The following is a 25,368-nucleotide window of genomic DNA, read 5'->3' as shown; positions in this document are numbered from 1 at the left end:
GTAACTATACCATGCCCATAAATTGTTCGATGTATAAAATAATTCAATGTAAACGGGTTCGATATAGTCGGGTTCAACTGTATATAGCGCCTGTGGCAGAACCGTGAATAAGCCCGAATAATTGGGCTCATTCAATATATTGGTCGACGACGCAGAGCGGAAAGCCAGTAAATATTTTTATCCCGTTGCTCTATTTAAAGATATCTTAGAGCTTTCCTTCGGCAAGCCAGGTGAAATACTGGCAAACATCCATGTAAGCATGTAAGCATAATTTCTGTTATGTATACTCATTGTAACTATGCCATGCCCATAAATTGTTCGATGTATAAAATAATTCAATGTAAACAGGTTCGATATAGTCGGGTTCAACTGTATATAGCGCCTGTGGCAGAACCATGAATAAGCCCGAATAATTGGGCTCATTCAATATATTGGTCGACGACGCAGAGCGGAAAGCCAGTAAACATTTTTATCCCGTTGCTGTTTTTAAAGATATCCTAGAGCTTTCTCTCTGCAAGCCAGGTGAAATACTGGCAAACATGCATGTAAGATGTAAGCATAATTTTTGCTATGTGTACTCATTGTAACTATACCGCGCCCATAAATTGTTCTATGTATAATATAATTCAATGTAAATGGGTTCGATATAGTCGGGTTCAACTGTGTATAGTGCCTGTGGCAGAACCGTGAATAATCCGAATAATTGGGCTCATTCAATATATTGGTCGACGACGCAGAGCGGAAAGCCAGTAAACATTTTTATCCCTTTGCTGTTTTTAAAGATATCTTAGAGCTTTCCTTCGGCAAGCCAGGTGAAATACTGGCAAACATCCATGTAAGCATGTAAGCATAATTTCTGCTATGTATACTCATTGTAACTATACCGTACCCATAAATTGTTCGATATATAGAGTAATTCAATGTAAACAGGTTTGATGGAGTCGGGTTCGACCGTACATGCTGTGCAAAATTGTCCTTTATGACAGGTATTGTGCCAGGCCTGCGCTGACCCGCACCTGCTCTGGATTGGGAATACTGTTAAAACTCGGATCTAATGAAGCCTAATATTACAACGTTCTCTATCTAACGAAGAAATTTCCATTCCCCAGCAAGTACCATAAGGTTGAATGTTGTCATCAACCCGAATCAATGAAACTAGCTTGCAATAAACCCGACTTAATGAAGACTTTGCAGGAATTGTGAAAAAAAAGAAAGCTGTGATAGAAAGCTTTCCGTTTCAGAGACGAAATGCCGTCTTATCATTGCTGGCGATCACGCCAGTGGTTTAATACTTGGCATTGTTTTACAAAACACTTGCGCATTTGCTCTAATGTTCTTCTCTTAAGTACTACTTCTTGTGAAAAACAATCTAGCAGATTTCTATGTTGCCGTGAGTAGTGATAGAAGCGATCGCCTGGGCTGGGTGATGTAGGACCGGTGAGGTAACACCCATATACAAGGATGCCGGTTGTGTATAGGCCCGCGCAATCTTAGTTTTGCCCGCGCAACCGTCGAATCACTCCATCTCTGTACCAACTGTACAATTTGTTTCGCGTGTGGAAATTCATTAACACGTGTAGACATGTAACACATGTACACACTGCAATTTACATAGCTTATGTAATACCCCCAGTGAGGGGTCCTTAAGGAAATAAAAAAGTGAAAAAGTGAAAGTGAAGCTGTGACTGTGCTGCCCACATATATGAATGTGTGATAGGCTTTCTACAGTGTGCAGGTGACTCAATTCCTTGAGATTAAAACTAATTATTTATGAAATTCTTTATTGAAATGCAGAATTAACAGTTAATTAGGAATAAGTTTGCACTTAGTTTCATTTCTTATGTAACAATAATGAAATGGAACAGCAAGTTGAAGAAAAAATGCTAGCATCTTAGTATAATACATATTGAATACAATGTTTTAGGAAGTATTAACTTATACAGAGCTTCCTCTTTGCACCAGAGCAGTAAGTTTGGGCTCGAGAGTATAATTTCCTTGCTCCAAACTGATTTTTTCCTGCTCCGAAAGTTGCTCCAAAAGACCAAGTGCCACTTCTATCATTGACAGGTTGTATAGCTTGCTCTAGGCACAAATTAGAGAAACCAGAAGAGTCAAAATTTATCGCATGTAGAGCCCTTGCCCATGGTGCCTCTCGTGACCACTCTGTTGCACTTGGATGTTGAACCCAAACACTCTATCGACCAATCACTGAGTGTGCTCATTCAAGCACGCTTTGAGGGGTAATGTGCAGTTGCCTTCAGGTGCTCTTTTGAAGCCCCTCACCTGGTTTGGCGATTTTGAGCTGACAAGTGCAGTGTATACAATGCGTGCTAACGATCATGTCTGCTAAGTATTACATTACTGTGCACTGCAGAAAGAGCTGAAATTTAAAAACAAACACAATTTGCCCTTCTCCTTGCGGGCACCATACTCCCAACCGTAGAGGTGATGTGTATGCACGAGTGCGCCTAGGCACATGTATATGCTATGCCGTCGCTCATAGTGACATGTGACTTTGAGAATTATTCGAGGCAACATCTGTTATTTCTGTAATCTCTTGCTTCAAAAGATGAACTGAAGTTTAGAGAAATAATAAAACACACAAACCTAATGCCTGCGTGTTTTTGTTTTACTTTGTACTGTAGCAAGAGAGATGTACTTTAGTTTAGTCTGCCTGTTCACACGTCATGCAGTCGCGCATGGAGACAACGAAACTGTCATTTTCCACCCAGCATGCGGTCATGCTCTGTGATCCGCTTATGTCTGCTTCAGCGTTCGTGTAGCACTGTTTTATGCCGCTAGTCAGGTATTCTCATTCACAGTGCACAAAATTATGTGCTGCACGAAACTAGACAAACGCAGCAACTCGCACACACGCGACACCGTCGGTGGAAGTGCGCCGCACAACAAGAAAAGGAAGTGGGGAAAAAAAGAAAGCAGGGCCCGTGACGTATGCATCGCGCAATCTTCGAGCTCCGTTGTGGGAGAACACATGGTAGGAATTTCACTTGTGAAGGCTAGACGGGTCAAGTGGAGAGAGTGTCTGTGTTGGGGGGGGGGGTGCGATGTTCACCTCCTGAAGTCATGGGTTTGCGGCACTTCAAATATTTCTATATCGGCTATTAATGAACTAATGGGAAAGAATCTTGTAGTAGAACACTCTTCAGAGGGAACTTAACAACTTCCAGCATGTAACCGAAATTCTATGTGGCCCTTTAAGGGGAGAGTTGCATCTTTGACCATATATTTTAAAAAAAAGTCTTTCTTTTTATGATGTTAAAACACAAAAGAGTGTTCTTCTGGAGTTTCAGTTCAAATTCTAGGAACTCTTGTTCTACGGTAAGCAGAGAAATAACGTTGGTCTTATCGCATTTCTTGAATCATAGTGAAGCAAGTTTGGTCCAGCACCCAACTGTCCCCTTAACAAAGCTTTTGGGAGAACATGAGTGCTTGTAACACTGTTTGACATTCAACAACTGTATGTGCAGATCAACTTGGAGAAGTACCTGGACAGCACGGTGTTCTCAGACGTGGAGTTCGTGGTACAGTCAGAGCGGTACTTGCTTACGAGGACCATCCGAGCGCACAAGCAGTTCCTGGCCATGAGAAATGATGTCTTTGGCACCATGTTCTTTGGCAGTCTGCCCGAAAAGGACAAGGTCTGCATCACTGACCTGCACCCAAGTGGATTCTACGGGCTGCTCAAGTCAGTGTGTTCTCATGTGTGTGTTGTGAAGTCAGTCACAAGTGGAAATGCCACACAAGGCAATACACACAGACGCCACCATCTTACCTACTGTCCCTTCCTTTATTGCACCGTCTGTGGTACACTAGAATTCAGGTACTGAAGCAGCAAATAATGAAATGACTGTTTCGTTCAAGAAAGACGTGACTATTAAAAAATGAGACTGCGCTAGCTGGTGTTCCATCTTGTTATGTTGGGTCGTCTCGTGCTGTTTAACAAGACGGCTAATAAGGAAACTATTGTAAACCATGGGTGGTGCAATAAGGGGAGGGACAGTAGGCAAGATGGTGTTGTCTGTGCGTATTGCGTTGTTCATTTCTCATCTTCCCATGATGTCAGTTCATAATTCAATGTAGTCTCGGCTATAAGGAGGCTATGACAAAAATTGCCAGTTTACATAAGACATGCAGTTGAACTTTGTGGGGTCTCAAACCCTTCTTTTGGGACAAAGGAGCGACAGCACAGTAGTGCAAGCAATCAAAAGGACACTTATTGCGTCTGTCTTACACCAATGCGAGCCACCTGAATTACTACCCATAGAACATGTTAATGGGCACGGATGAATCGAGGAAGTGCGACTCGCCACGGCAGGATATTGAGCAAATGGGTTTGCCCCCCTAGTTGGAAACCAAGCCTAATCATTTGCATGTATGGTCGTGAATGGTGGCACGTTTGAACATGGAGTTTGTCCATCCAAGTGCCCCGCTCTGAAGCCTCACGAGACGGTCCCGCAGAGCGTACGTACAGGCGACAAGCCAAAGAGGCAGCGGCCATTCCCTCTTGTGCCCGAGTAAACCTGCTGTTAGATGGCATTGTCTGCGCGACGCTCGCACTATTCTGTGCCTGCACTGATCACAGGCAGCGCTTTGCTATGCAGAGGAGCCAGAATTCAGGAGATGTGAGAGCCATGCAGGGAAAACTTCAGGGGACGAGTGAGAGTTGGGCGACCCCACAACTTTGCTATAGTGAACCCGGGCAGAACGAATTGTCAAATATTACAAAGTAAATCTAATATGTTTTGGGCAATTCAGTAGAATCTCGTTCATACATTCTGTAAGAAAGCACTAAAAAAACATCTTGACTGGGAAAACGTACGATCTGCAGTCTGAAAATTGACAGACTGTGAAGCGTTGCAGCGCAAGATGCTGACGTGCGTTGTAGTTTTTTTAGCTTCGGCAAGCGAATAAGACATGGGACAACCTGTGAGATTTGCTGGTACCTGAAGTACTGCACGCTTCTAATGGCACTATGCCACATGCACTGTGAAGCAGGTGAAGGTGGTTATCGCAATAAGGTTACCTGTGAATGCAGTTAAGAGTTTCACGTGCGATTGCTATGGAAACAGAAATGTTTGGACTGCAAGTCCTAGTTCTTCCTTGCAAAAAACAGCATGCAACTCCTGTCGCACTCCTTCCAACACAGCTGGGCGGGCCAGTGCTTCTCCTAAGCATTCTTTTATCCATGATTTACTCTAACTTCATCGTCAACTGACAGTTCAAAATGAAATTGATTGGTTGTACAACATCCGGGCTGCGCTGACATTTCAGATTCAGATTTATTGGTTCAAAAGAAAAGTGTTTACAACATCACAAATATACAGACCAGGGTCCCAAAGTGAAAGAACTGTAGTGGGACCCTTGGTTAATAATAACATTGATGGCAATATCTATAGACAGAAAATGAGCATTATTATCAAATAACATCAACAGATCAAATACATTATTATACACTTCATTCAAAATCAAACACAAAAAGCATGTTATAGAAGAAAGTCAGGAAAAAGGATGGATGAAACACAAGAAACGACATGTGAGACAGAAGTCAATGATACACCGCGAGATCTTAGTACAGTTATCGTAGGAAATGAGGCTTAAGGTAATATTTAAAGATTTAAAGAGAAGTACAGGGTTTTATTGTCGATGGTAATTCATTCCAGAGAGAAACTGCAGTGAACACAGGTGTTCTTTTGCCATAATTGGTATGAACCACAAGTAACAGAAAATTGTTCGTCGCAAATCTGGTTATATTTTTATTCTGCAAAAGGTCAACTGCAAAAATGGAAACGTAAGGTTATTGTGAAGCAACTTGTGGAACAAGACGAGTATGTTAAACTGGAGCAAAATTATTAACAGGCTAGATATTGTATGCGCGAAGTAACACAAAGGCGTTGGATTGCATCGAGCTATAAGCGATAATGTGTATTGACTGATTCTCGATCTATTGAATTGATAAGTGACAAGCATACATGTTAAACAAGAAGAAAGGGGGTTAACCGAGGGTCCCGATTTTATTAGTAATATCATAAGAAGCCAACAAACACTGACACCAAGGACAACATAGGGGAAATTACTTGTGTTTAATAAATGAAATAAAGAAACGAAGAATTAAGGGAAATTAAAGTGGATGAAAAAAACAACTTGCCGCAGGTGGGAACCAAACCCACAGCCTTCGCATTTCGCGTGCGGTGCTCTACCAATTGAGCTACCGTGGCGCTGTTTTCCCATCCACTTTCTTGGGTATTTATGTGTTCTAGTAGAACCCTGGGAGTGTTAGGCAGCGCCACCACACACAGACCATGGTGGCGGACGTGGGACGTCCTTTTTGCCGCAGGCGTCACGAGAACGTGATCTTTTTGGGTGAAGGCAACTGGTCAATAAACCCACATATGCTACCTGAAGGCATCAATGTAGCCGGATTCGAGACCCTCGTTATGTGATAAACGAGAAGAAAGGGGGTTAACCGAGGGTCCCGATTTTATTAGTAATATCATAAGAAGCCAACAAACACTGACACCAAGGACAACATAGGGGAAATTGCTTGTGCTTAATAAATGAAATAAAGAAACGAAGAATTAATGGAAATTAAAGTGGCTGAAAAAACAACTTGCCGCAGGTGGGAACCGAACCCACAGCCTAGCATACATACATACATGCATACATACGCTAGCGTACATGTTGCTGCATGAAACAGTGCCGTAATTAATGTGACTGAATGAAAGCATAATTCAACGCTAGCAGAGCCTCATATGAAAAAAAGAAGGGCAAGCTTTGATTAATGCACAGATACAGAATGCAGTCTTCTGCTTGAGATGTTGGAAGTGACAGCGAAAAGTAAGGTTAGGGTCAAGATGTATGCCAAGAAAAGTAACATTGTTGCAAATGGGAATTGAATGAATTCCAAGCTTTAGTTCAGGAATAAACGTTAAGGGCCTCTGAACACTTTTAAACAACATAAATTCAGTTTTTAAAGAACTAAGAACTAAGTAATTGTTGCTACACCATTTCATAATGTTACTCAATGCAATATTTAACTTCGAAGTAAGAGCAGCAATAGATTTATCAGATGAAGTTATGGTTGTGTCATCTGCTTATAAAACACGAGGAACATAGTTGGAGGAATTAAGAGAGTCCAGAAGATCAGTAATATAGCGAAGCAAAAGCAAAGGACCTAGAACTGATTCTTGTGTTACACCCTGGTTAACACATTTTGTTGCAGAGAAAGTACTTGTTACATGTACTCTGTATGGCTGGTCAAGCAAGTAATGTTTTAATAATGTTAGTGCAGCACCGGTTATACCATAAGATTCAAGTTTATTAAACAGGACTTGATGGTTAACTGTGTCAAAGCTTTACTGAATTCTAAAAAAACAGATCCGACTAAGTTTCCTGAATCTATATATTCTTTTATGCAGTCAGTTAGAGACAGCACAGCTAGATTAGTGGAACTTCCTGGGCGGTAACCAAATTGTCTTTTTTTTTGTTGTTTGCAACTTAAAGCTTGTTAAGTAGTCATTAAGATGTTTAAGAAATAATTTCTCAGTGAGTTTACCGAGGCAGGAAAGAATTGCAATTGGTCGGTACTGTATATACACGATTGTAAGTTGACCCCCCCCATATCGCGTGTGACAGGGGAAAAAGAAGAGCATACCCAAAGGTGCATTCCAAAACGAAAATTTATTAGTAGCTGACATGGTCACTGGACTACTCATCCTCACTAGTGCTGCCATCGTCATCGCTGCTACAGTCCTACAGCGCGTCGTCGTTCAGCGAAATTCCACATTTGGCAAACGACCGCACCACGACACCTTGTGGAACAGCAGCCCACGCTGAATGCTCCCAACCACACGCAGACGTTAGGGAGCCTCTTTTGGCAGGTTCAGTTGGCGTAAGTTTGCGGAATTCTGCCGCCAGCCACTCGTTGTACTCACGGTGGAGCTGGTCCTTAAAAGGCGAAGATCCAGGCTTGTTTCCTGACCATGTCGCACTTTACGGGCAGGGACCGATCACGCACTTCAGCGACATATGCCGTGAGCTTGGCCTACAGCTCAGGAAAGCGTCCAGACTTCGGCACGTGGGAAATTCCTCACTTGCCGTCACAGGTGAAAATTTCGCTTTGTTGCAGTCGCCACTCTCACACCACCCGTTCAGAAACATCGAAATTGCGGCCCGCTGCGCAGTGATTTGTTTCTTTGGCGTAAAGGATGACCGCCCTCTTGAACGCTGCTGTGAACGAGCGCCGAATGTTTAGTGGGCCTGGAGCACTCATGACAACTGAGGAAGCATGGAAGTAACAGGTAGCCGGCAGTCGAGCCGAACGCGTGAAACTAAGAGCTACAGGGAAATACAAACACGTGAGCGGTGTCTGCTCATCCACAAACTATTGATACACCCTATGTACTCCCTGCAAGCCCTGCCGTTCTGGGGGTGCCGCCACAAATAGATAAGTGGCTCTTCCATCAACTATCGACACCCTCCGTGAGTGTTGTGTGCACTGTAAAACTCTAAAAAAATGTTGAAAAGCCCTTCCAAAAATCGAACAAATGCGCGGGATAGCGAAAACTATGGGTAGGGCCATAGAGTAAACATAAAATTGTAACTACGTTGTAGTTCCCTGGTATCTCGTTGGTTTCACTTTTTTTGCCTGTGCCATGTTTTGTTTTTGATTGTAAGTCGACCCCCCCACTTCAGATACAGTCGACTCCCAATAATTCGAAGCCGGTTAATTGGAATTTTCGGTTAATGAGAAGTGAAGTGCTGGTCCCGTCAGTTTTGCATATAATCCTATAGAAGAAATCGCTCGATAATTCGAAGTCCTCATTTAGTAATATTGTTTAACTGGAAGTTAATTTTCAGCCGGGATCGTCGAGGTGACCGTCATTCTTTGGTAGAATGTGCAATTTTTCAAGTGTTGCAACAGTTCCGTGCTCCACGTTGGTGTCATCGCCACCGCAGCCGCCCGCAACGCCATCCTTCTTGGAGCGGCGCGATTATTCATTGCTATGGCTGCCGTGGCCTCCGCGATCAACTCCGGCGGGAGGCGAAGCGGCTCCCGCCGGAGGCTGCCGCGCGTGGCCGGAGCTGATCGCGGAGGCCACGCGGGTGCCATAGGTGCACGCAGCACTGCATACTGGCAGTGGCGAGATTGTGCGAGATTAGTCTTGCAGCGTGCGCAGCGTATGTCAAGGTGTGTGTTTTGGTCGAGCGCCTTTGTGCGGGAAGCTCGTAGGCTAGGTTGTTCCACGAGTGATTCGCAATTGACTGTACCTAGTCGCGCAGTTTATAGCCATGGCAAACCGTGGCTCTTATCGCACGCTCGACCTGGCAACGAAAGTCGAGGTTTTGAAGGAAGTTGAGAAGGGAGGTGCCGCCAAACAAGACATAGCGCGGAAGTACGGGATCAAGCCGAAACGCTCTCTAACTACATCAAGAACAAGCGCACAATAATGGATGCATTTGAGAACGACAAGTTCAAGACTTCTCGGAAGCGAATGCACACCGGCGCTTACCCAGAGTTGGAGAAGGCTCTGCTGGTTTGGATTAGGGAGGCCGGGAGCAACAAACTTCCTCTCAGCAGAGACATCTTTGCAATGAAAGCCCGAACGCTTGCAGCAATGTTGGGGATCGATGACTTCGTTTCGTCAGATGGATGGCTGACGCGCTTTAAAGATCGCCATGACCTGGTTTTCAAGAGCGTGTGTAGTGAAAAGGCGTCCGTTAACCAGGAAACATGCGCCTTGTGGAAGGACAGAAAGCTGCGTGAATATCTCGCCGAATACAGACCGGAAGACATCTTCAATGCAGATGAGACTGCACTCTTCTATCGGCTTCTACCAGAGAAGACCCTGACATTCAAGGACGACGACTGTGCTGGGGGAAAACGCAGCAAGGAGAGAGTGTTGGTGCTGATCGCGGCAAACATGACTAGCACGGAACGATGTCGGTTACTTGTGATCGGGAAAGCCGCGAAGCCGAGATGTTTTAAAGGCCCTGTGGACTATGAGGCGAACAAAAAAGCGTGGATGACGGCCGAAATCTTCAAGAGCTGGATAAGCAAATTGGACCGCAAGTTTGCTGCTTCGAACCGCAAGGTGTTGTTCCTTGTCGATCACTGCAGTGCTCACGTGAATGTGCCAGCCTTGAGTGCAATACGCCTCGCATTTTTGCCTGCAAACACAACGGCTGTTTTGCAGCCAATGGACCAAGGCATCATCAAGAATGTTAAAGTCCTGTACAGGCAGCACCTCCTCGAGCGCATGATTTTGTGTATGGATAGCTCCACAAAGTACGAGGTGAGCCTGCTTAGTGCCATCCACATGTTGGCGCGAGCATGGGATCGTGTGAAGCAAGAAACAATCGCAAACTGCTTCAGGGCTTGCGGTTTTGTGGCAGCTTCTTCGGAGGATGCCTCTGAAATTTCAGCGGAGGAAGCGTCAGCAAGCGAGCTTGACGGCACTGATTTTGGTGATGCTCTCGGGGACGTCAATTTTGAAGATTACGTCGCCGTAGACAAGGCGGTCGAAACGTGCGGTGCGCTGACGGATAGCGAAATTGTAGAGATTATTTGGCCCCGGGAAGCGACCCAGGAAAGCGACGATGACGTTGAAGGCGAGCCGCAACCTAAGGCTGCCGATGTAGCTGCGGGCCTTGCTCTTGCGGAACGCTTCTTTGCCGCTGAAGGTAACGCGGAAGAAGCATTCCGCCACATCTACAGCCTGCAGAACTTGTTTTTAGCAGCGCGATTCGGCAAGAAGCAAAGGAAGATGACCGACTATTTTTCTTAGAGAAAATACTCGATTTCCCCACAAATAAAGTGCTGTTTTTTATGTTTTGTGCTTAATTGGAAGTTCGTTTAATTCGAAGTTTTTTGCGGTCCCCGTGAACTTCGTATTAACGGGAGTCGACTGTATTCAAATTTTAAAAATATAGGTCGGCTTACAATCGTGTAAATGCTGTAATTATTAACAGTTTGTTTGTCGCCTTTATTAAAAACGGGAATATTCTTAGCATTTTTTTTAAATGAAGGGAACGCACCTTGTTTAAACATAAAGTTGATAATATTACAGAGCGGGCCGGAAATTAAATGCACAACCAGTTTTAAATGCCTGCCACAAATTTTATCTAAGCCATGCCCTGTATTTTTAATATTAGCAATCATGTAACACACTTCATTTGGTGTAGCTCCTAAGAAGAAGAGTGATTGTGTCGTACGGCTCAAAGTATTATACTACTGCACATGTAGATCGTTATTAGTGTAAACAGAAGAAAAGTAGTCTGACAAACCATTAGCCATTTCCTTGGGCTCGCCAAGAGTGAGGCAATTTATTTTGGTTATAGAGGCGTCAACAGGTGACTTCTTAAGAAAAGAGTTCTGTAACTGTCACTGCTTTTTGGGGTTATTCTGCTCAAATTTGTTTTCGTAATACTTTTTTTTTTGTCTGTTTAAGTAAAATGTCCAGTAATTTGCATACCCGCCGTGGTTGCTCAGTGGCTATGGTGTTAGGCTGCTGAGCACGACGTCGCGGGATCGAATCCCGGCCACGGCGGCCGCATTTCGATGGGGGCGAAATGCGAAAACACCCGTGTGCTTAGATTTAGGTGCACGTTAAAAGAACCCCAGGTGGTCGAAATTTCCGGAGTCTCCCACTACGGCGTGCCTCATAATCAGAAAGTGGTTTTGGCACGTAAAACACCATAATTTAAAAAAAAAAAAAGTAATTTGCAGTACCTGCTTATTGTCTAGCTAGTGCAGCATTAACTCTTTGAGGGTCGATTTCTTTTGCCATATGTGACCGCCCAGGGTCGATTTTTTTATTGCAGATCCGATACTTCTTGGGGATTTATTTCGGAAAAAAATTACCGTAATTTTTCTAGGGTGACCATAAAGTGAGAAAAAAAATGTTTTGCATTGCTATATATGCATTCTTCATTCATGAATAACAACAATAAAAAAAGGAAATAAATTTATCAGAATTAAGAATGTGATGGATTTTTATGCACATAGTTCAGGGCTTTGAAAATCCGCACACGAGAATATTTCGCAAGCCTCAAATGTTCCTGCTCTTGCACTAATACGTACGTCCATAGCTAATCGAACTGCGTAGGTGCGCGCACTCAAGAAAACTGTTTGGTTGTGTGCCCATAAAAAAAAGCAACACGTGTGACAAACTTCCGCTAATCTTCATCTTATCACCAACCAGCTAGGGCAATTAGTTTTTGCGAGTCCTAAAAAAAAGAAAAGAAACGGAAACGAATGCATGGCAGCATCCTTCCTACGCGCACCCCTATGAGCACTAAACGAGCGAGAAACAAGCGGTCACCCTTTGAGCGATTTGAAACGAGATAGCCATCAGTTTCGCAAGCGCAAAAAGCCGAAACCGCCCGCCCGCGCGCACGCCAATGCGCGAGCGGTAGCATATAGACATACGGGAGCAAACTAGCGCTAAAAGAAACCATGCAACGAAAATTGAGAGAGGGAGGTGTGCGAAAGAAATTCCCAGTATCCCCACATAGTGGCAGCACATGACAGAAAAGAAAAAGTTAGGAAATTGGCGCGCTTTTTAAACGTACAGATGGCGCCGTAGATATACGGCATCGACCATTTTTGGACTTGTTCGCGGCGCTGTATATTTACGTCATTGACCGTCAAAGGGTTAAGAGGAAAAAACAAAATCAGGAAAGAAACAATTCATGATAACTCAGAGAGAAGCTCGTTACTTTTCGAAGCAAGATTGGGATGCCTTATTAGAACACGCACTTGTAAAGCGAGATATAAGAAGGAAGGAGAAGCATGTGTGTGGCTGCGGTAAAGCTAGGGATGGAGTATGTTTTATTAGAATGTGAAGACATCTGAACATGTCCGCAATAGAGATTAGTAAGAGGCGATTGGAAGTTTGGTGGAAGGAAAGTAGGGAAATGACAAAAAACGGAAACGTACAAAAGCAAAGTTCACAATAGGGGAGCAGAAAATTTGGTTGTGGGAGTTCATAGTGTTGTTTCTTTTTCTTTTTTTTTCCTTCTTTAACCTAGGTAGGACATTAGGCAATATAATAGCAAGAGCTTGGTGGCGCAACCCACCATCCCATTCCAAAGGGGATGCTCATAACATCCATCCATCCATCGCGGCCCATGCAAGAGGCCACGGTCCCACCACAAAGCTCTCCTTTGTGCATAGCATTCGCAGCGAGCGTTTTCCGGTAAACATTACGGTTACATACGCTCCAATTGCCGGGAAGCGTGAGAAGCAGTCAGCCGAGTTCACCCGCAGTTGCAAAGCCACCATGTGTTTATTTCACTCGAGGGGACCACTCAAAAATGGGCAGCGCATACAAAAAGCCTGCCAAGAGCGAAGATACTGCACAGGGAGAGCAAGCCAGGCCTCTGCTATGGCCCCTACAGCTCCCCTGGAAAAATCAGTGATGTTTTTTTGAAGGTAGAGCTCCATAAGGGGCAGGCAAGGTTTAATTCGGCCTGACTGACTCAGCGCCGCAGGCATGAGGAAGTCTGTCCGGTGTACCTTCAGAAACAATCGATCACCGAATGGCGCGTCCGTGCCCACTGCCTCACTGTGCGGCCAGCCAGCGTCGGGAGCGTAAACAAATTCGACTCCACTCCGCAATGCCGGCATACCTAGGGGATAAACACATACAACATGCGTTAAGAAACTTCCTCCGTAATGCCTAGGCAGAGTCACATATTCAAGGAGCAAAAGCCCCCAGATTTTTTTTCTCACACCCGCTCATACTCGCGCCTGTGCACAAATGGCTGGTCGTAACTCGAGATTCGAACATCTGCACTCATGAGATTTTGCCGATTTTGTGCCTGTGCATGTAGAACAAGAAAGTAGTACGCACTATCCATTTGGTGTGCACTGGGCGACTACAGCTTAAGCGGTCAGCCAATACATGGGCTTCAATGGGGGCTGGGTGGGGGAATCTTCGCGGCTGCATTTAAAATGCAATTACACATTAACACTTTCCTGTCCGCTGGAAAGTAAGCAGTTTTCGGGTGGTCTAGTAAAGAATTTTATTGCTGCTGCACCAAATGCTTGATATTAAAATGTGTAGTGTCAATTTGTAGAAGGAATGTGCTTTCTAATGGTATTATTTGCAAGCAAACATTTATTACCAATTCTTTGAAAAAATTACTTAATAAAAAAATTTGTAACAAAAACGAGAAAACTCCGTAAGAACATTGATGCTGCTTTGCACTAAGACAACATAAAAAAAATCAAAATATAGATTTTGAAGAAAAAGGCCGTATTCAATATTCCTGAAAACATGAACTTTCTATATGTACAAGTTATTTTTTTACAAAAGAAAATGTTAGCCCTAGTGGCTATCGTGCCACCGCACAAAGCACTTGTGTGATGTGGTGAAGCAAAAATTTGCAGAGCGTGTCTCGCGGAAAACGTGTTTTTGTTCAACTTTCCGTTCTTGATAGCACAATTTGTAGTTCCTATATCTTTGTAGCTTCTGGGGCTTGTGCTGTTGATCCCTAGGGGCACTTGTAGCGGGAACAGCAGTAGGAGCCTTGGGTGTCTGGATGTTGCTTATCAAGTCCTAGGTGCTGCTCCACCAATTCTAGCCTGAACACGAACTGATCGAAGCGCGAACCTCTTGACAATTCAGGCACTTTGGGATGCTGCCGGCGGTGCTCATCAAATAGGATTAAGCTGTTTACAACAGCAATATCTATACAGTGGAAAAACAGTGTTTTCCACCAGCGCATCCACTTCATCAGAACATTGTATGTCCCAATTAGCTGGTCTGATTTATCGATGCCAAGCATGCCCACGTTGTACTTGTAAGTCAGTATCGGCTTTTTCACAGATACTTCTTCCCACTTATTGTTCACTTTCCTTCGCTTCGCAAGTACGAATTTGTTGGCTGTGTGGGCTGTCGACATCATGTGAACAACACGCTTGTCCTTCCATTGTAAGTACAGAACGTCCTGATCCCGTAGCCACCGACCATCTCCTCTCTTTGCTTTTTTTTCTCATTGAGGGTCCTTCAGCTCGGTTGGAAAGCCCCGACGACCCTTGCGCGTTGTGGCACAGTCAAGTGTGTTGCGCTCCAACAAATGTACAAACAAGGATGTCGACATGTAAAAGTTGTTCAAATAAATTATGTAGCCTTGATCCAGGTAGTCCTCTGCCAGCAACATCACAACATCGAATGCCAGCCCACGTGCGTTTGGTGCTTCGTGCTTTCCCGTGTATACACTGAACAGTGTAACCAGGTTTGGAGTCCGCCAAAACCCACAATTTATATCCCCACTTGATAACTTTGTCCCGCATGTACTGTATAATCCCAGATCTGCCTTTGGACTTTACCATCCTACGTCAACGGAGAGGCTCCAATGAGGTTGAAAAAATTGAGCGGATAAGGCGTTGATGTGCTTCAGCAGTGGAGCTACGTGATGCAGCTTGCCATGGGATGCGGCAGTTGTCTTCTCAGGGTTGGACACACTGAGGAATGCAACCAACGCTTTGAATCGATTCGTTGGCATTACCGAAGGCGGAAGAAGGCCAGAAAATAATTTCCGCATGTTCCAGTAGCAGTGCAAGCGCGGCACTTGTACGATACCTATGTAAATGAGAAGTCCGATAAACTTCATCATCTCATCAGAAGTCACTTCTTTCCATGATCCGTCTCTCTCACTGTATGACTGCTTCTCCAAACTATGTATCCACGCATATTTATTAGTCATGTTGCTTATCTCTGCGATTATTTCTCCCGTGAAGAACAGCGCAAAGAAGTCAATGGCTTTTACGAAGCGCTGCGCGGCACTGCGAAGCGCAATGCCGAAGTCAACTCCTGGCCGTCTTCTCGTGCAAAACTCCCCTCTTTGTGCCACCGCCGACAAGTGGTCCTGCCAAATGATGCTGACAACCTGCAGATAAGAACTGCGACCTTTAGAACACACCGGATGTCTTTAGATCTGATCGCGGCGACGATGAAATGATTTGGAGTAGAAAACGGAACTTACCGGCGGATATCTGTCGATATTCTGGAGCTACTTGACGCACTTTCACCGTCCGTGCTGAAGTCGGATGAGTCAAAAATCATCTCCCGAGTCACTGCTGCTACCACCATCTCAAAATTCTCATGCAGACTCATCAGAATCCGTTGAAACTCGCAGTTTCCGAGGAGCAGCTGAGCGCGACATCGACGCCATGTCGGAAACTACAAGCGCTCGTCAAGCGCGATTAAAAGGTGCGTTAAATATCCCTCCCGCAGTGAAAAAACGAAACACAAAAGTGAAACTTGAAAAAACGTTGTTCTTTTATGCACTAGGTGGCGCTAGCTGTCCATAAGCGCTCTGAATGGGATAAAATTTACGTTGAAGCCATCGACAGCATATTGTCGATCTGTTTAGATGCGGACAGGAAAGTGTTAAGCGGGTACATATTAATGAGGTTTGACTGTAGTTTCAATGCAAAAATATTTCAGTACTAAGAACTTTAGAATACCGATCAATGTTCAGTTTCCCTGTGATGTTAGCAACGGCTCAGTACTATGAACTAATATTCCGCAATCTGGGGATTCTTAGATTTCCGCATATCCTTCACTGCAGCCCAAACAGTAGGCTAGCAAACGACAAGGCACAGAGAGCATACATCGCGGCGCATGGGTTTGGAAAACCTGAGAAGACGCCCACGAAAAAAGGAATGCGGGTGAGCGGAGCCGACGACGCATCAGGTTTTGTGAGGGCATACTTCTCCCAGAAAAGTGTCACCTAGCAACGGAGGCACGTCCCGTCCTTCTTTCTGCACACATCTCTTTCTTTCACGTTCATTTCTGCAGCTGCACTAGCTATGCGCCCGGTGAAATGTAACATTCATACACACGGGGATGCCATGCAGTCGCACTTTGCACTTTCCAGACGGTGTTGTTTATGCGCGCTTGCCCTTTGACATAATTCAGGTGTTTGTCTGAGTGAGACAGTTGCAGTGTCCACGGCAAGAAATGTGATCAACCAGTAAAAAGCAAGAGGCATTGCGCTTTGGAGGGGATGCGGAGCTACCTTTTTGTCGATGGTGTTCTCGGTGTCGGCGTCCGTTTTGCACACGTCACTTTTATTATTATGGTGCTTCGGTGATGCATGGTGGCAGAATTTATGGAATATAGCAACAGCGTATGCAGAGAGCCAACAGTGATGTTTTCATAGATAGCTTATATGGTGACACCTTATGAACTTATGGGTTGACAGGGCGGAATGGTTAATTTCCAGTTAAACCTGGAGATAACGAAGTTGACAAAAGCTCGCAATTTTTCGTTACATGCAGGTTTTAGTTACATGCAGGTTTCGCGTGAAGGTTCGTACGAATGATGCAGCAACGAAACCAAATAGCTCAATATATCCGTGAAGGTGAACTCACCCTTCAAGCATTTATTTTACACCAAAAAACTGCGTAATTTCCGCTTGCTTTTTCAGCACGAGTGAAGGCACAACACGCCGCTCCAAAGAAGCTAAATCGTGTAGAGCTCCTTCATCGTCGAGTGAGCCGACGAAACGGCGCATAACGTCCATTGCGTTCATCACCTCCTTTGCAGTAGGCACGTCACACGGATCTGCCTCACAGGCACCATCATCACCACCATCGGGATTTTGCACGCTTTCAGCTACTGCTGCATCAGACATCTCTTCTGTAGCCACGGCAGCGTTGTCGGCAAACAAAAAGTCAGTAAGTTCAACGTCGTCGGGTACACCACCGTTAGTACATAGCTCGTTCCACACTTCGGCCACATCGGACGGAGTAGAAAGGTCTTCCTCCTCCTCCTCGTCGCCACCAGCCCGTGCGTTTTTGGCTACTCCGGCCTTTAAAAAGCAATTCGCGATAACTTCTGCCCTGACCTCTTGCCAGGAGACAGCAAGCATCTCGACTGCTTGATAAATGTCGATCTTCATCTCCCGTTCCAGACGGATGTCGAGAAGTATCTTCAGGATTAGTCGGCGCCGGTAACAGCATTTAAAACTGTTAATGACCCCTTTGTCCAGGGGTTGTATTAGGGACGTGCAGTTGGCCGGGAAGTAATGCAGTTCGATGTTCGACAGCTGCAGGCCCTCGACGTGGTGCGCTGAGCAATTGTCCAGCAGTAGGCAAACTTGACGGCCTTGCCGCTTGACGTCCTGGTTAAATTCCTTTAACCACTCAGAAAATATTGGCCGAGTCATCCACGCTTTGGAATTCGCCACATACTTCACGGGCATACGCTTCGTTCCCTTAAAACACCTGGGACGGGCACTTTTGCCGACAACTAGTGGGACTCGCTTGTCTGTGCCGTCGAGGTTGGCACACAGCAGAATCCTTATGCGGAGCTTGCGCTGCTTTCCGCCGCGGCAATCATCGCCTTTTAACGCTAGCGTGCGGCCCGGAAGCATTTGATAAAATAGAGCTGTCTCGTCGGCATTGTAGACATCAGCCGCCTCGAAGCGACTCAGGATTCCGGGCAGCTTGTCAGCCACCCACGAAGCAGCAGCATCGCTGTCTGCGGAGGCAGATTCGCCGCTGATTACTCTTCCGACGACACCGTGCCGGCTCTTAAATCCCTGCAGCCACCTGTTGCTTGCCTTGAAATCATCATGGCCCAAGATACACGCAAAATCCTTTGCCTTCTGTTGTAAGATCGCGCCACTTATGGGTACATTTCTGGCTCGCATGTCCAAAAACCACGTGAACACTGCCTTGTCCACATCAGTGTATGTGGACAGCTTCAGTCTTTTTTTCTTCGAGCTTGTTCCCGACTCCACTGCGTTTCTGATGCTGTGTTCCGCACTCAAAATCGTTGATAATGTGCTCGCTGGAATGCTGAAACGGGTGGCAACGTCCTTCTTCTTCTCGCCTGCGGAGACTGCATTTAAAATTGCGAGTTTGTCTTCAAAAGACAGAACTTTTCGTTTTCTTGTAGTAGAACTCATCACGACCAACCGACGACGCAGTTAGAAGCGAAGACGCACGACTACACGCCGACAGGCAGGCCTAGCACCTCCAAAACAAGTCGGACAAACCAGTACCAGAGCACAGTTGACACACGCACACGTGCAGAACGCAGGACAACACTCAAAAGGGCGAATGCAACGCATCCACAGAGAAAGAAAAAAAAGTGACGCATGTCATTCGTCATCGTCCCTTCCCTTCTCCCTTCCCGTGCCCTGGCAATGAAAGAACCGGCTATCAGCGTTGCTTTTCAAGTGAATTCTTACGCATAAGTGTGTCTAAGCCGTTGAAACAAATGAAAATCACAAAATAAGAATGCTTGTCCTCAAATCCGTACGAAACAAAATAATTCTGCAAGAGAAATCAGCTGCCGATACCAATGCCACCTGGTGCCACGCTAGACAAGCAAAGCCTGAAAAGACTGCTACGTTAGGCACGGAGCGGCGCTAGTTGCCACCATCATCATCATCATCGCTAACTTTGCTCGGTCGCGGCAATCCCTGGCGTTCGCGTAGCTGCTGGCTCCTTACAGCATTAATATTCAATAATCTACAGCATTTCTTCGACCGAATTTTCTTTAAAAGTGCAAAAAGTAATGACTGATCAGCTTTGGGAGTTCGTTACATCAAGGCTAACCGCCGCAACGCATTCGTTACATCAAGGTCGAAAATACATGGGCTTCAATGGGGGTAGCGTTGGGGAATTCAAAAACTTCGTTAAATCCAGGAATTCGTTACATATAGGTTTGTTACATCCAGGTTTAACTGTAACAATCTTTCAGAGTAACGAACAATTCGCCCCGGTCCCCTGAAGGTTGTTATATCCTGATTTCACTGTAATGTATGTAAACACTGTACTGTGTGCTTTACGTGAGAGCATATGAGCATTTGGCTAGACGTAAGCAACTGTCATTGCGAAAATGCTTCCAGGTAATGAAAAAAAAAAACTTCCCTTGTGCAGCCGTTGAACTCGTTGAGCATGGGAATGTACAATACAGTCAGTGATTGATTATTTGGGCACCGATAATTCTGACATGCTTAATTATTGAGACGGTCCTGTGGCACCGCCACTAGCCCTGTAGACTTGATGCATAAAGATGACGGAAATTTTAGACACTGTATAGCGCATTGTGAGATAATTTGGACTCCGACTCCATGACCGTATGCTGATACAGTGAGCTGTCGTTAAGCGAACTTGGTTAAGCCGAATTCTCGAATGTAATGAACAGCATGCAAAAAGAAAATGCTTAAGACGAACTGCCTCAGACGTACTCTTTGGGTAAGACGAACGTTCAGAGTGATTGCCACCACTACCGATCCTGGAGGCTAGGGTGCATTGATGTGCCGCACCCAGAGACGTGCGCATCAAGGCACCCTACTGGTCACCTGCCACGCACATCGCCCGTGGACAGCAGCAACAAGAGGAGGAAGTAAAATGAGACCGTGACGTTTCACTTTGTGAACACAAGGGACGCGCAAGCTCATGGGTGCTATAGCGCACACGAAGCTATCGGCTCTCTGTGTGCCTAGACGCCTACACTGTCCACATCGCAGATTGTATTCAAGACAAGGCTCGCGCAGCAGCCGCCGGAGTAGAACGCCCCCTTGTAAACATTCGTTTACTAACTACAGTTGAGCCCGCTTATAACGAACCCGAGCGTCACGCGGAATTCGTTCATTCTATCCAGAAGTTCGTGGTATGTGGGCCACACACAAAAATTGACATCAATCAAAACAAAAATTTATTGAGAAAAAAAATCGGTGATCGTTGTCTGCCTCGTCAGAGCACACCCAATGACGGCGGTTTCAAGCTTGTTCAAAGCTGCGATGTATTCGTCACCCAAGGCCTTAAAATACACAAGATTTCTAAGTGCCTCAATATGGCTCACTGCTGTGGTCGCGCTTACGGGTGCTGGATCCGACGGATCCAGTACCCGTAAGCGGGCATCAAGCGTCGCTTGATGCCCGCACTTCCTGTACGGCGGTCTCGTCGCAAAACGACTCCGCAACTTCTGCAGCGTCGTCCACATCAACAAAATCTTGCCAATCAAGATAGCAGCCGGCCAGGTTAGCGTCAACAACGCGTCGCCACAAGTCGTCGTCAGGCTGGCTTTGTTCAGTGTCTTCAATGCCTGCTTCAGGTGCGTCAGCGAAGCCGGCCTTGCGAAAACAATTCCGGATGCATTCGGGTGTCACTTGCATCCACGCCGCTTTGATCATTTCTATCGCCGAGTACAGCGAGACCTGCAGAGGCACATTGGCAGCGGGGCGATCAACTGCAATCAGCATCCGCTGCACAACACGGCGCCTGTAGGCCGCTTTAAACGACCGTATTACACCCATGTCCAGCGATTGTGCTTTTGAAGTTACATTTGGCGGTAGAAAAAGCAACTCAACTGCCGTTAAGACAACTTGGACATGGTGAGCGGTACAGTTGTCGAGAATCAGAAGAACTTTGCGCCCTTTCTTCGCCATGCTGCTGTCAAAGTCAATAAGCCATTCCGCGAACAACTCGCGTGTCATCCACTACTTCGAGTTATGCCTGTAACGCACTGGTACGTATGTGCGGAAGCAACGTGGCCTCTTTGATTTACCGATGACAAATGGCAAGCATCGATCGCTTCCATCCATGTTGGTGCACAAAAGCACAGTTATGCGAACTTTGTTGTGCTTGCTGCCAACGCATTTGTCACCCTTCATAGCGTGCGTTTTGCCAGGCAGCATTTGATAAAATAGCGCCGTTTCATCGGCGTTACACACATCCCTTTCAGCATAACTTGATACATGAGCCAAGTTTTTAGACATCCACGTGTTAATGTCTTCGTCGCTTACCGATGCCGATTCGCTGTTGATGGTCTTGAAAATAATTCCGTGGCGGAGCTTGAAGCGATGGAGCCAGCCATTGCCAGGAGAAAAATCTGGGAAGTCCAGGAGGAACGCTAAGTCCTTTGCTTTGGACGACATCAGCGGCCCGCTGATGGGAACATTGCGTGCTTGAGTATCAAGGAACCACTTTAAAAGCGCGTCTTCAACGTCTGCATATGTGGCTTTCCGTAGGCGCTTCCTCGTCGCGGAGTCCGTGGCGGCACTATTGTAGATTTTGTCCTTCTCTTTTAGTATCGTGGATAGTGTCGATTTCGACAAACCATACTTTTTCACCAGTTCGTGGTTTTTCGTGCCTTGGGAAAGGTCTTTCAAGATCAACAGTTTCGTGGCCAAGTCCAAAGCTTTTCGCTTCACTGTCGAAGTAGACGCCGGCGAATCTGCCATCTCGGATAGGCACGGGAGCACACCAGTAGGAAACAACGCCGACAACGCTAGCACAACCACAAGCAAGAAAAAGACAGTCCCGCAGTCATGTGAGGTGTGAGGCGCGGGGTTAAGGGGGGGGGGGGGAGGTGAGGGAGAACAGGGGGTACGAAAGCACATGATCATGTGCTACGTTGTCAATTGGTGGAAAACTTCGCCGCTGCCCTGACGTCGACGATGGCCAGTGGGGTCCCGTGGCAAATGTGCTGTCACTTTCGACTTGTGTGTTCACGTTGCTGATGCGTACTGGGCCGGAATTTTTTTTTCTCTCTCTCGTTACCGCGGTGATCCCCTCGCCGCATCGCCGCTCCTCCGTGCCTCCGGCGAGACGCCGCGGGAAAGCCAATTCTCGGAGCGTGCACAGCACAGGGTCGGCGGATCTCGCCACGTGGAAAGTGGTCCGCGACACCAAGGCGTTCGCTGTAGCCGATCGGCTAGGCTCGCGGGCGTTCGTTGTAGCTGAGACCGAGCGCCATAGCCTAAACGTATATTTTGGCGGTCACGCCGGACTTGTTCGTGATAAGCAAGCATTCGTCTTAAGTGGGGCCGTTATAAGTGGGCTCGACTGTACTTCACTAGCGTGGTGTCAGTGTGCACAGGCTAGCATAAACACATCACACTCGATGACCGCTGACACTGGCTGTAAAAACATTGTCATGAGGAATTGTGGCAGCAACAGCGAGGACACAGTGCATGCAAAGCTACGAACCATCGGCCCACATAGACTGTGGCCCCTAAGCAGATCGCCTTCAAGATAAAGCCCGCGTGATCGCGCGCAGCCGAAGTACAACGCTCCACTTCCCCGGTACCATGCGGTGACGGAAGAGGACACGCTTCCTTGCGCACGTGAGATTGAACTGCCATTGTTGGTTCCCGTCACACGCTTTCACTAACATGCACAGTGTACAGTGCACAAGGACGATGTTATCACGGGACGAAGCCGGTATGTCCGTATTGTAAACAAAACCTGTAGAAGATGCTAGAGGAGGTGAACCCAGCACGTCTCTGCCCACTTTCCTCCTCCGCAATGCTTAGCCTCATCTCTCATTTTCTATTAAGTTTTCTATTAAGTTCAGTTAAATAAATGCTTTTATGTCATTTTTCCCCCTTTGTAATTCTACTTCATTTACCATTTTGAAGTAAGATTGTCACCGGCACTCCATGAAACCTAAACTAGTGAAGCCTAGTCAGTCTAGTAGTCGTCAATGAGAATTCAGTGCATGCATTGATTGTACTTTCGTCTATCTGTAGTGACAGCGTGACTATACAAGATATGGGCCGTGATTTTGTTATGATGCTTTCTGCACAATTCTATGCCTTGTTTATCATCCACTGTTCATGGCCAGCTACTACTGTTAACACTTGTGCAGCATTGCTCTGACCACTGACGATGCATGAAAAGCGTGAAAAGCAATAGCATAAAAGGCGTTGCTATAAAATCCCAGCCATGGAATGTCTATGCCAAGGACAACTGTGTGCTCGCTGCAATACACATTGGCAAACTTGGGCTGTATTTTTGGACAGTCACTTTTGAATGATGCTTTCGTTTTTGCAATAAAGTATTTCGCATGACTAGCACCGGACACGTCTACCAGTGGCAGTGTTTCCACACTGTGATAAAATAGCCTGCTTGACACTCACAAGAGTGGCGTCTCTCATGGATGCCAGCATGTCTTGCTCTAGTCACATGAAAAATAGCATGCTTGGCACTGTGCCAAGAATGTTGCCACTCCTAAACGTCGATGCGTCTTGCGCTACTTTAATGAAATTGAAGGTATCTTTGAAAATGACTATCCGAGAATGTCGCACACTCCTTTTGGCTATTTGTGAAATAAGTCTCCTATTTTTGGGCAAATCCCGTATTTTGGACTCTCGATAGTTTGAATGTTTTGGCAATCCTCATTGAGTCCTAATTATCGGTTGGCAAGTGTAGTCCTTCGCAGCAATTCAACATTTCTTTGAGTCTCTGAAATGTCTCATCATTTTTTACTGTGCTGCGAGCCTTAGTGCAGGCAAAGCACACATGGCAGCATGGCAGGGATAGGAGAATGCAGAAACTCAGGTGGAGTTGTCTAAGGATGTGTTAGCATACCACTAAATTTCAAGTTGGCCCAACCACAAATTTCAAGTTGGCCCACCCCTGCTATTCACACTTTCCAGCGACTATAGGGGGCGCGGAGAACGTTTCAATATGGCGGGGATAGAGGTGGTGGAGCCAACACGAAAGCGTGCGCGTCTCCAGGTGCAGGTGGCTAACGGGCCTCTAGTATCTCTAAGCGCGATCCTTGACCTTGCTAAGGAAACGCAGAGATGTGTTGTAGAAGGAGAGGCTGCGTTTAACGCTGGCCATATAATATGCTGTGGAATACGAGCAACGACAAGCGCGGCTGTCGAGGTCGAGTCACTATGCCTGCAGACAAGCACCGTGAGAGGCCCCCCGCATACTATAAAAGTTCAAGTTTGCAATGAAACCGGTGCCGTAAAGGTCAGTACTTCTCCTTACGTTTTTTAAGCTATACGTGATATACGAGAATTGACACCAAGCAGTTAATTGGTAGCACTCGGATGTAAGCAAAGCGCAGTACCCCGCATGCCGCTGCATAAAATAAATGTTGTGTGCATTAATGACGTTATGTGCATTCATGGCTCCCTGCAATTGCTTATTTGTGGAACGCTTGTTTAGAATTTAGAAGCTATGAGCGAGACGATGAGGTGTGCCAGCGCGCCCCGTTTCCAGCGTGATTAGCGTTTTCGCGTGCTGTACGGCGATTTCGCCAAAGTGCAACGCGTTAAATGCAATTTTTTTACTTCTCGGGCTAGAACGCGCAACTTCGTCGTTCTAGTGTCATAAAAGCACCAATGTGTTGTTTTCGGCTTCCAGAATTCAATGTGCATGTGGGAGCCTACGCATTTACCCTGTAAATAATTAGTGCGGTTTTAAGGTCGTTTGCGTGCTTATTGGTTTGATTGTTTTCAGGGAGAATGCACGTGCAAGGCCGGTCTCTCTGGTCAATGCAAACATGTGTTTGCCACTTTGATATATTTGAACAGGTAAAACATTTTACATCATGTGTTTGTTTATTTTCGTTAGTTGGA

At 45.9% G+C, this 25,368-nt stretch overlaps 1 protein-coding gene across 6 annotated transcripts in view; it reads left to right on the top strand.

Annotated features, from left to right (window-relative positions):
• LOC142584701 (BTB/POZ domain-containing protein 6-like) overlaps nucleotides 1-25,368 on the top strand; it is a 119,661-nt gene that overhangs the window by 73,422 nt on the left and 20,871 nt on the right. For all 6 annotated transcript variants that reach the window (XM_075694900.1, XM_075694899.1, XM_075694902.1 and 3 more), the window contains one exon: nucleotides 3,489-3,706. In XM_075694900.1, coding sequence (XP_075551015.1) covers nucleotides 3,489-3,706 — 218 coding nt within the window. The remainder of the gene's footprint in view (nucleotides 1-3,488; nucleotides 3,707-25,368) is intronic.

Source organism: Dermacentor variabilis, chromosome 6 (assembly GCF_050947875.1).
Source record: "Dermacentor variabilis isolate Ectoservices chromosome 6, ASM5094787v1, whole genome shotgun sequence".
Taxonomy (NCBI): domain Eukaryota; kingdom Metazoa; phylum Arthropoda; class Arachnida; order Ixodida; family Ixodidae; genus Dermacentor; species Dermacentor variabilis.
This window is presented reverse-complemented; position numbering and strand designations above follow the sequence as displayed.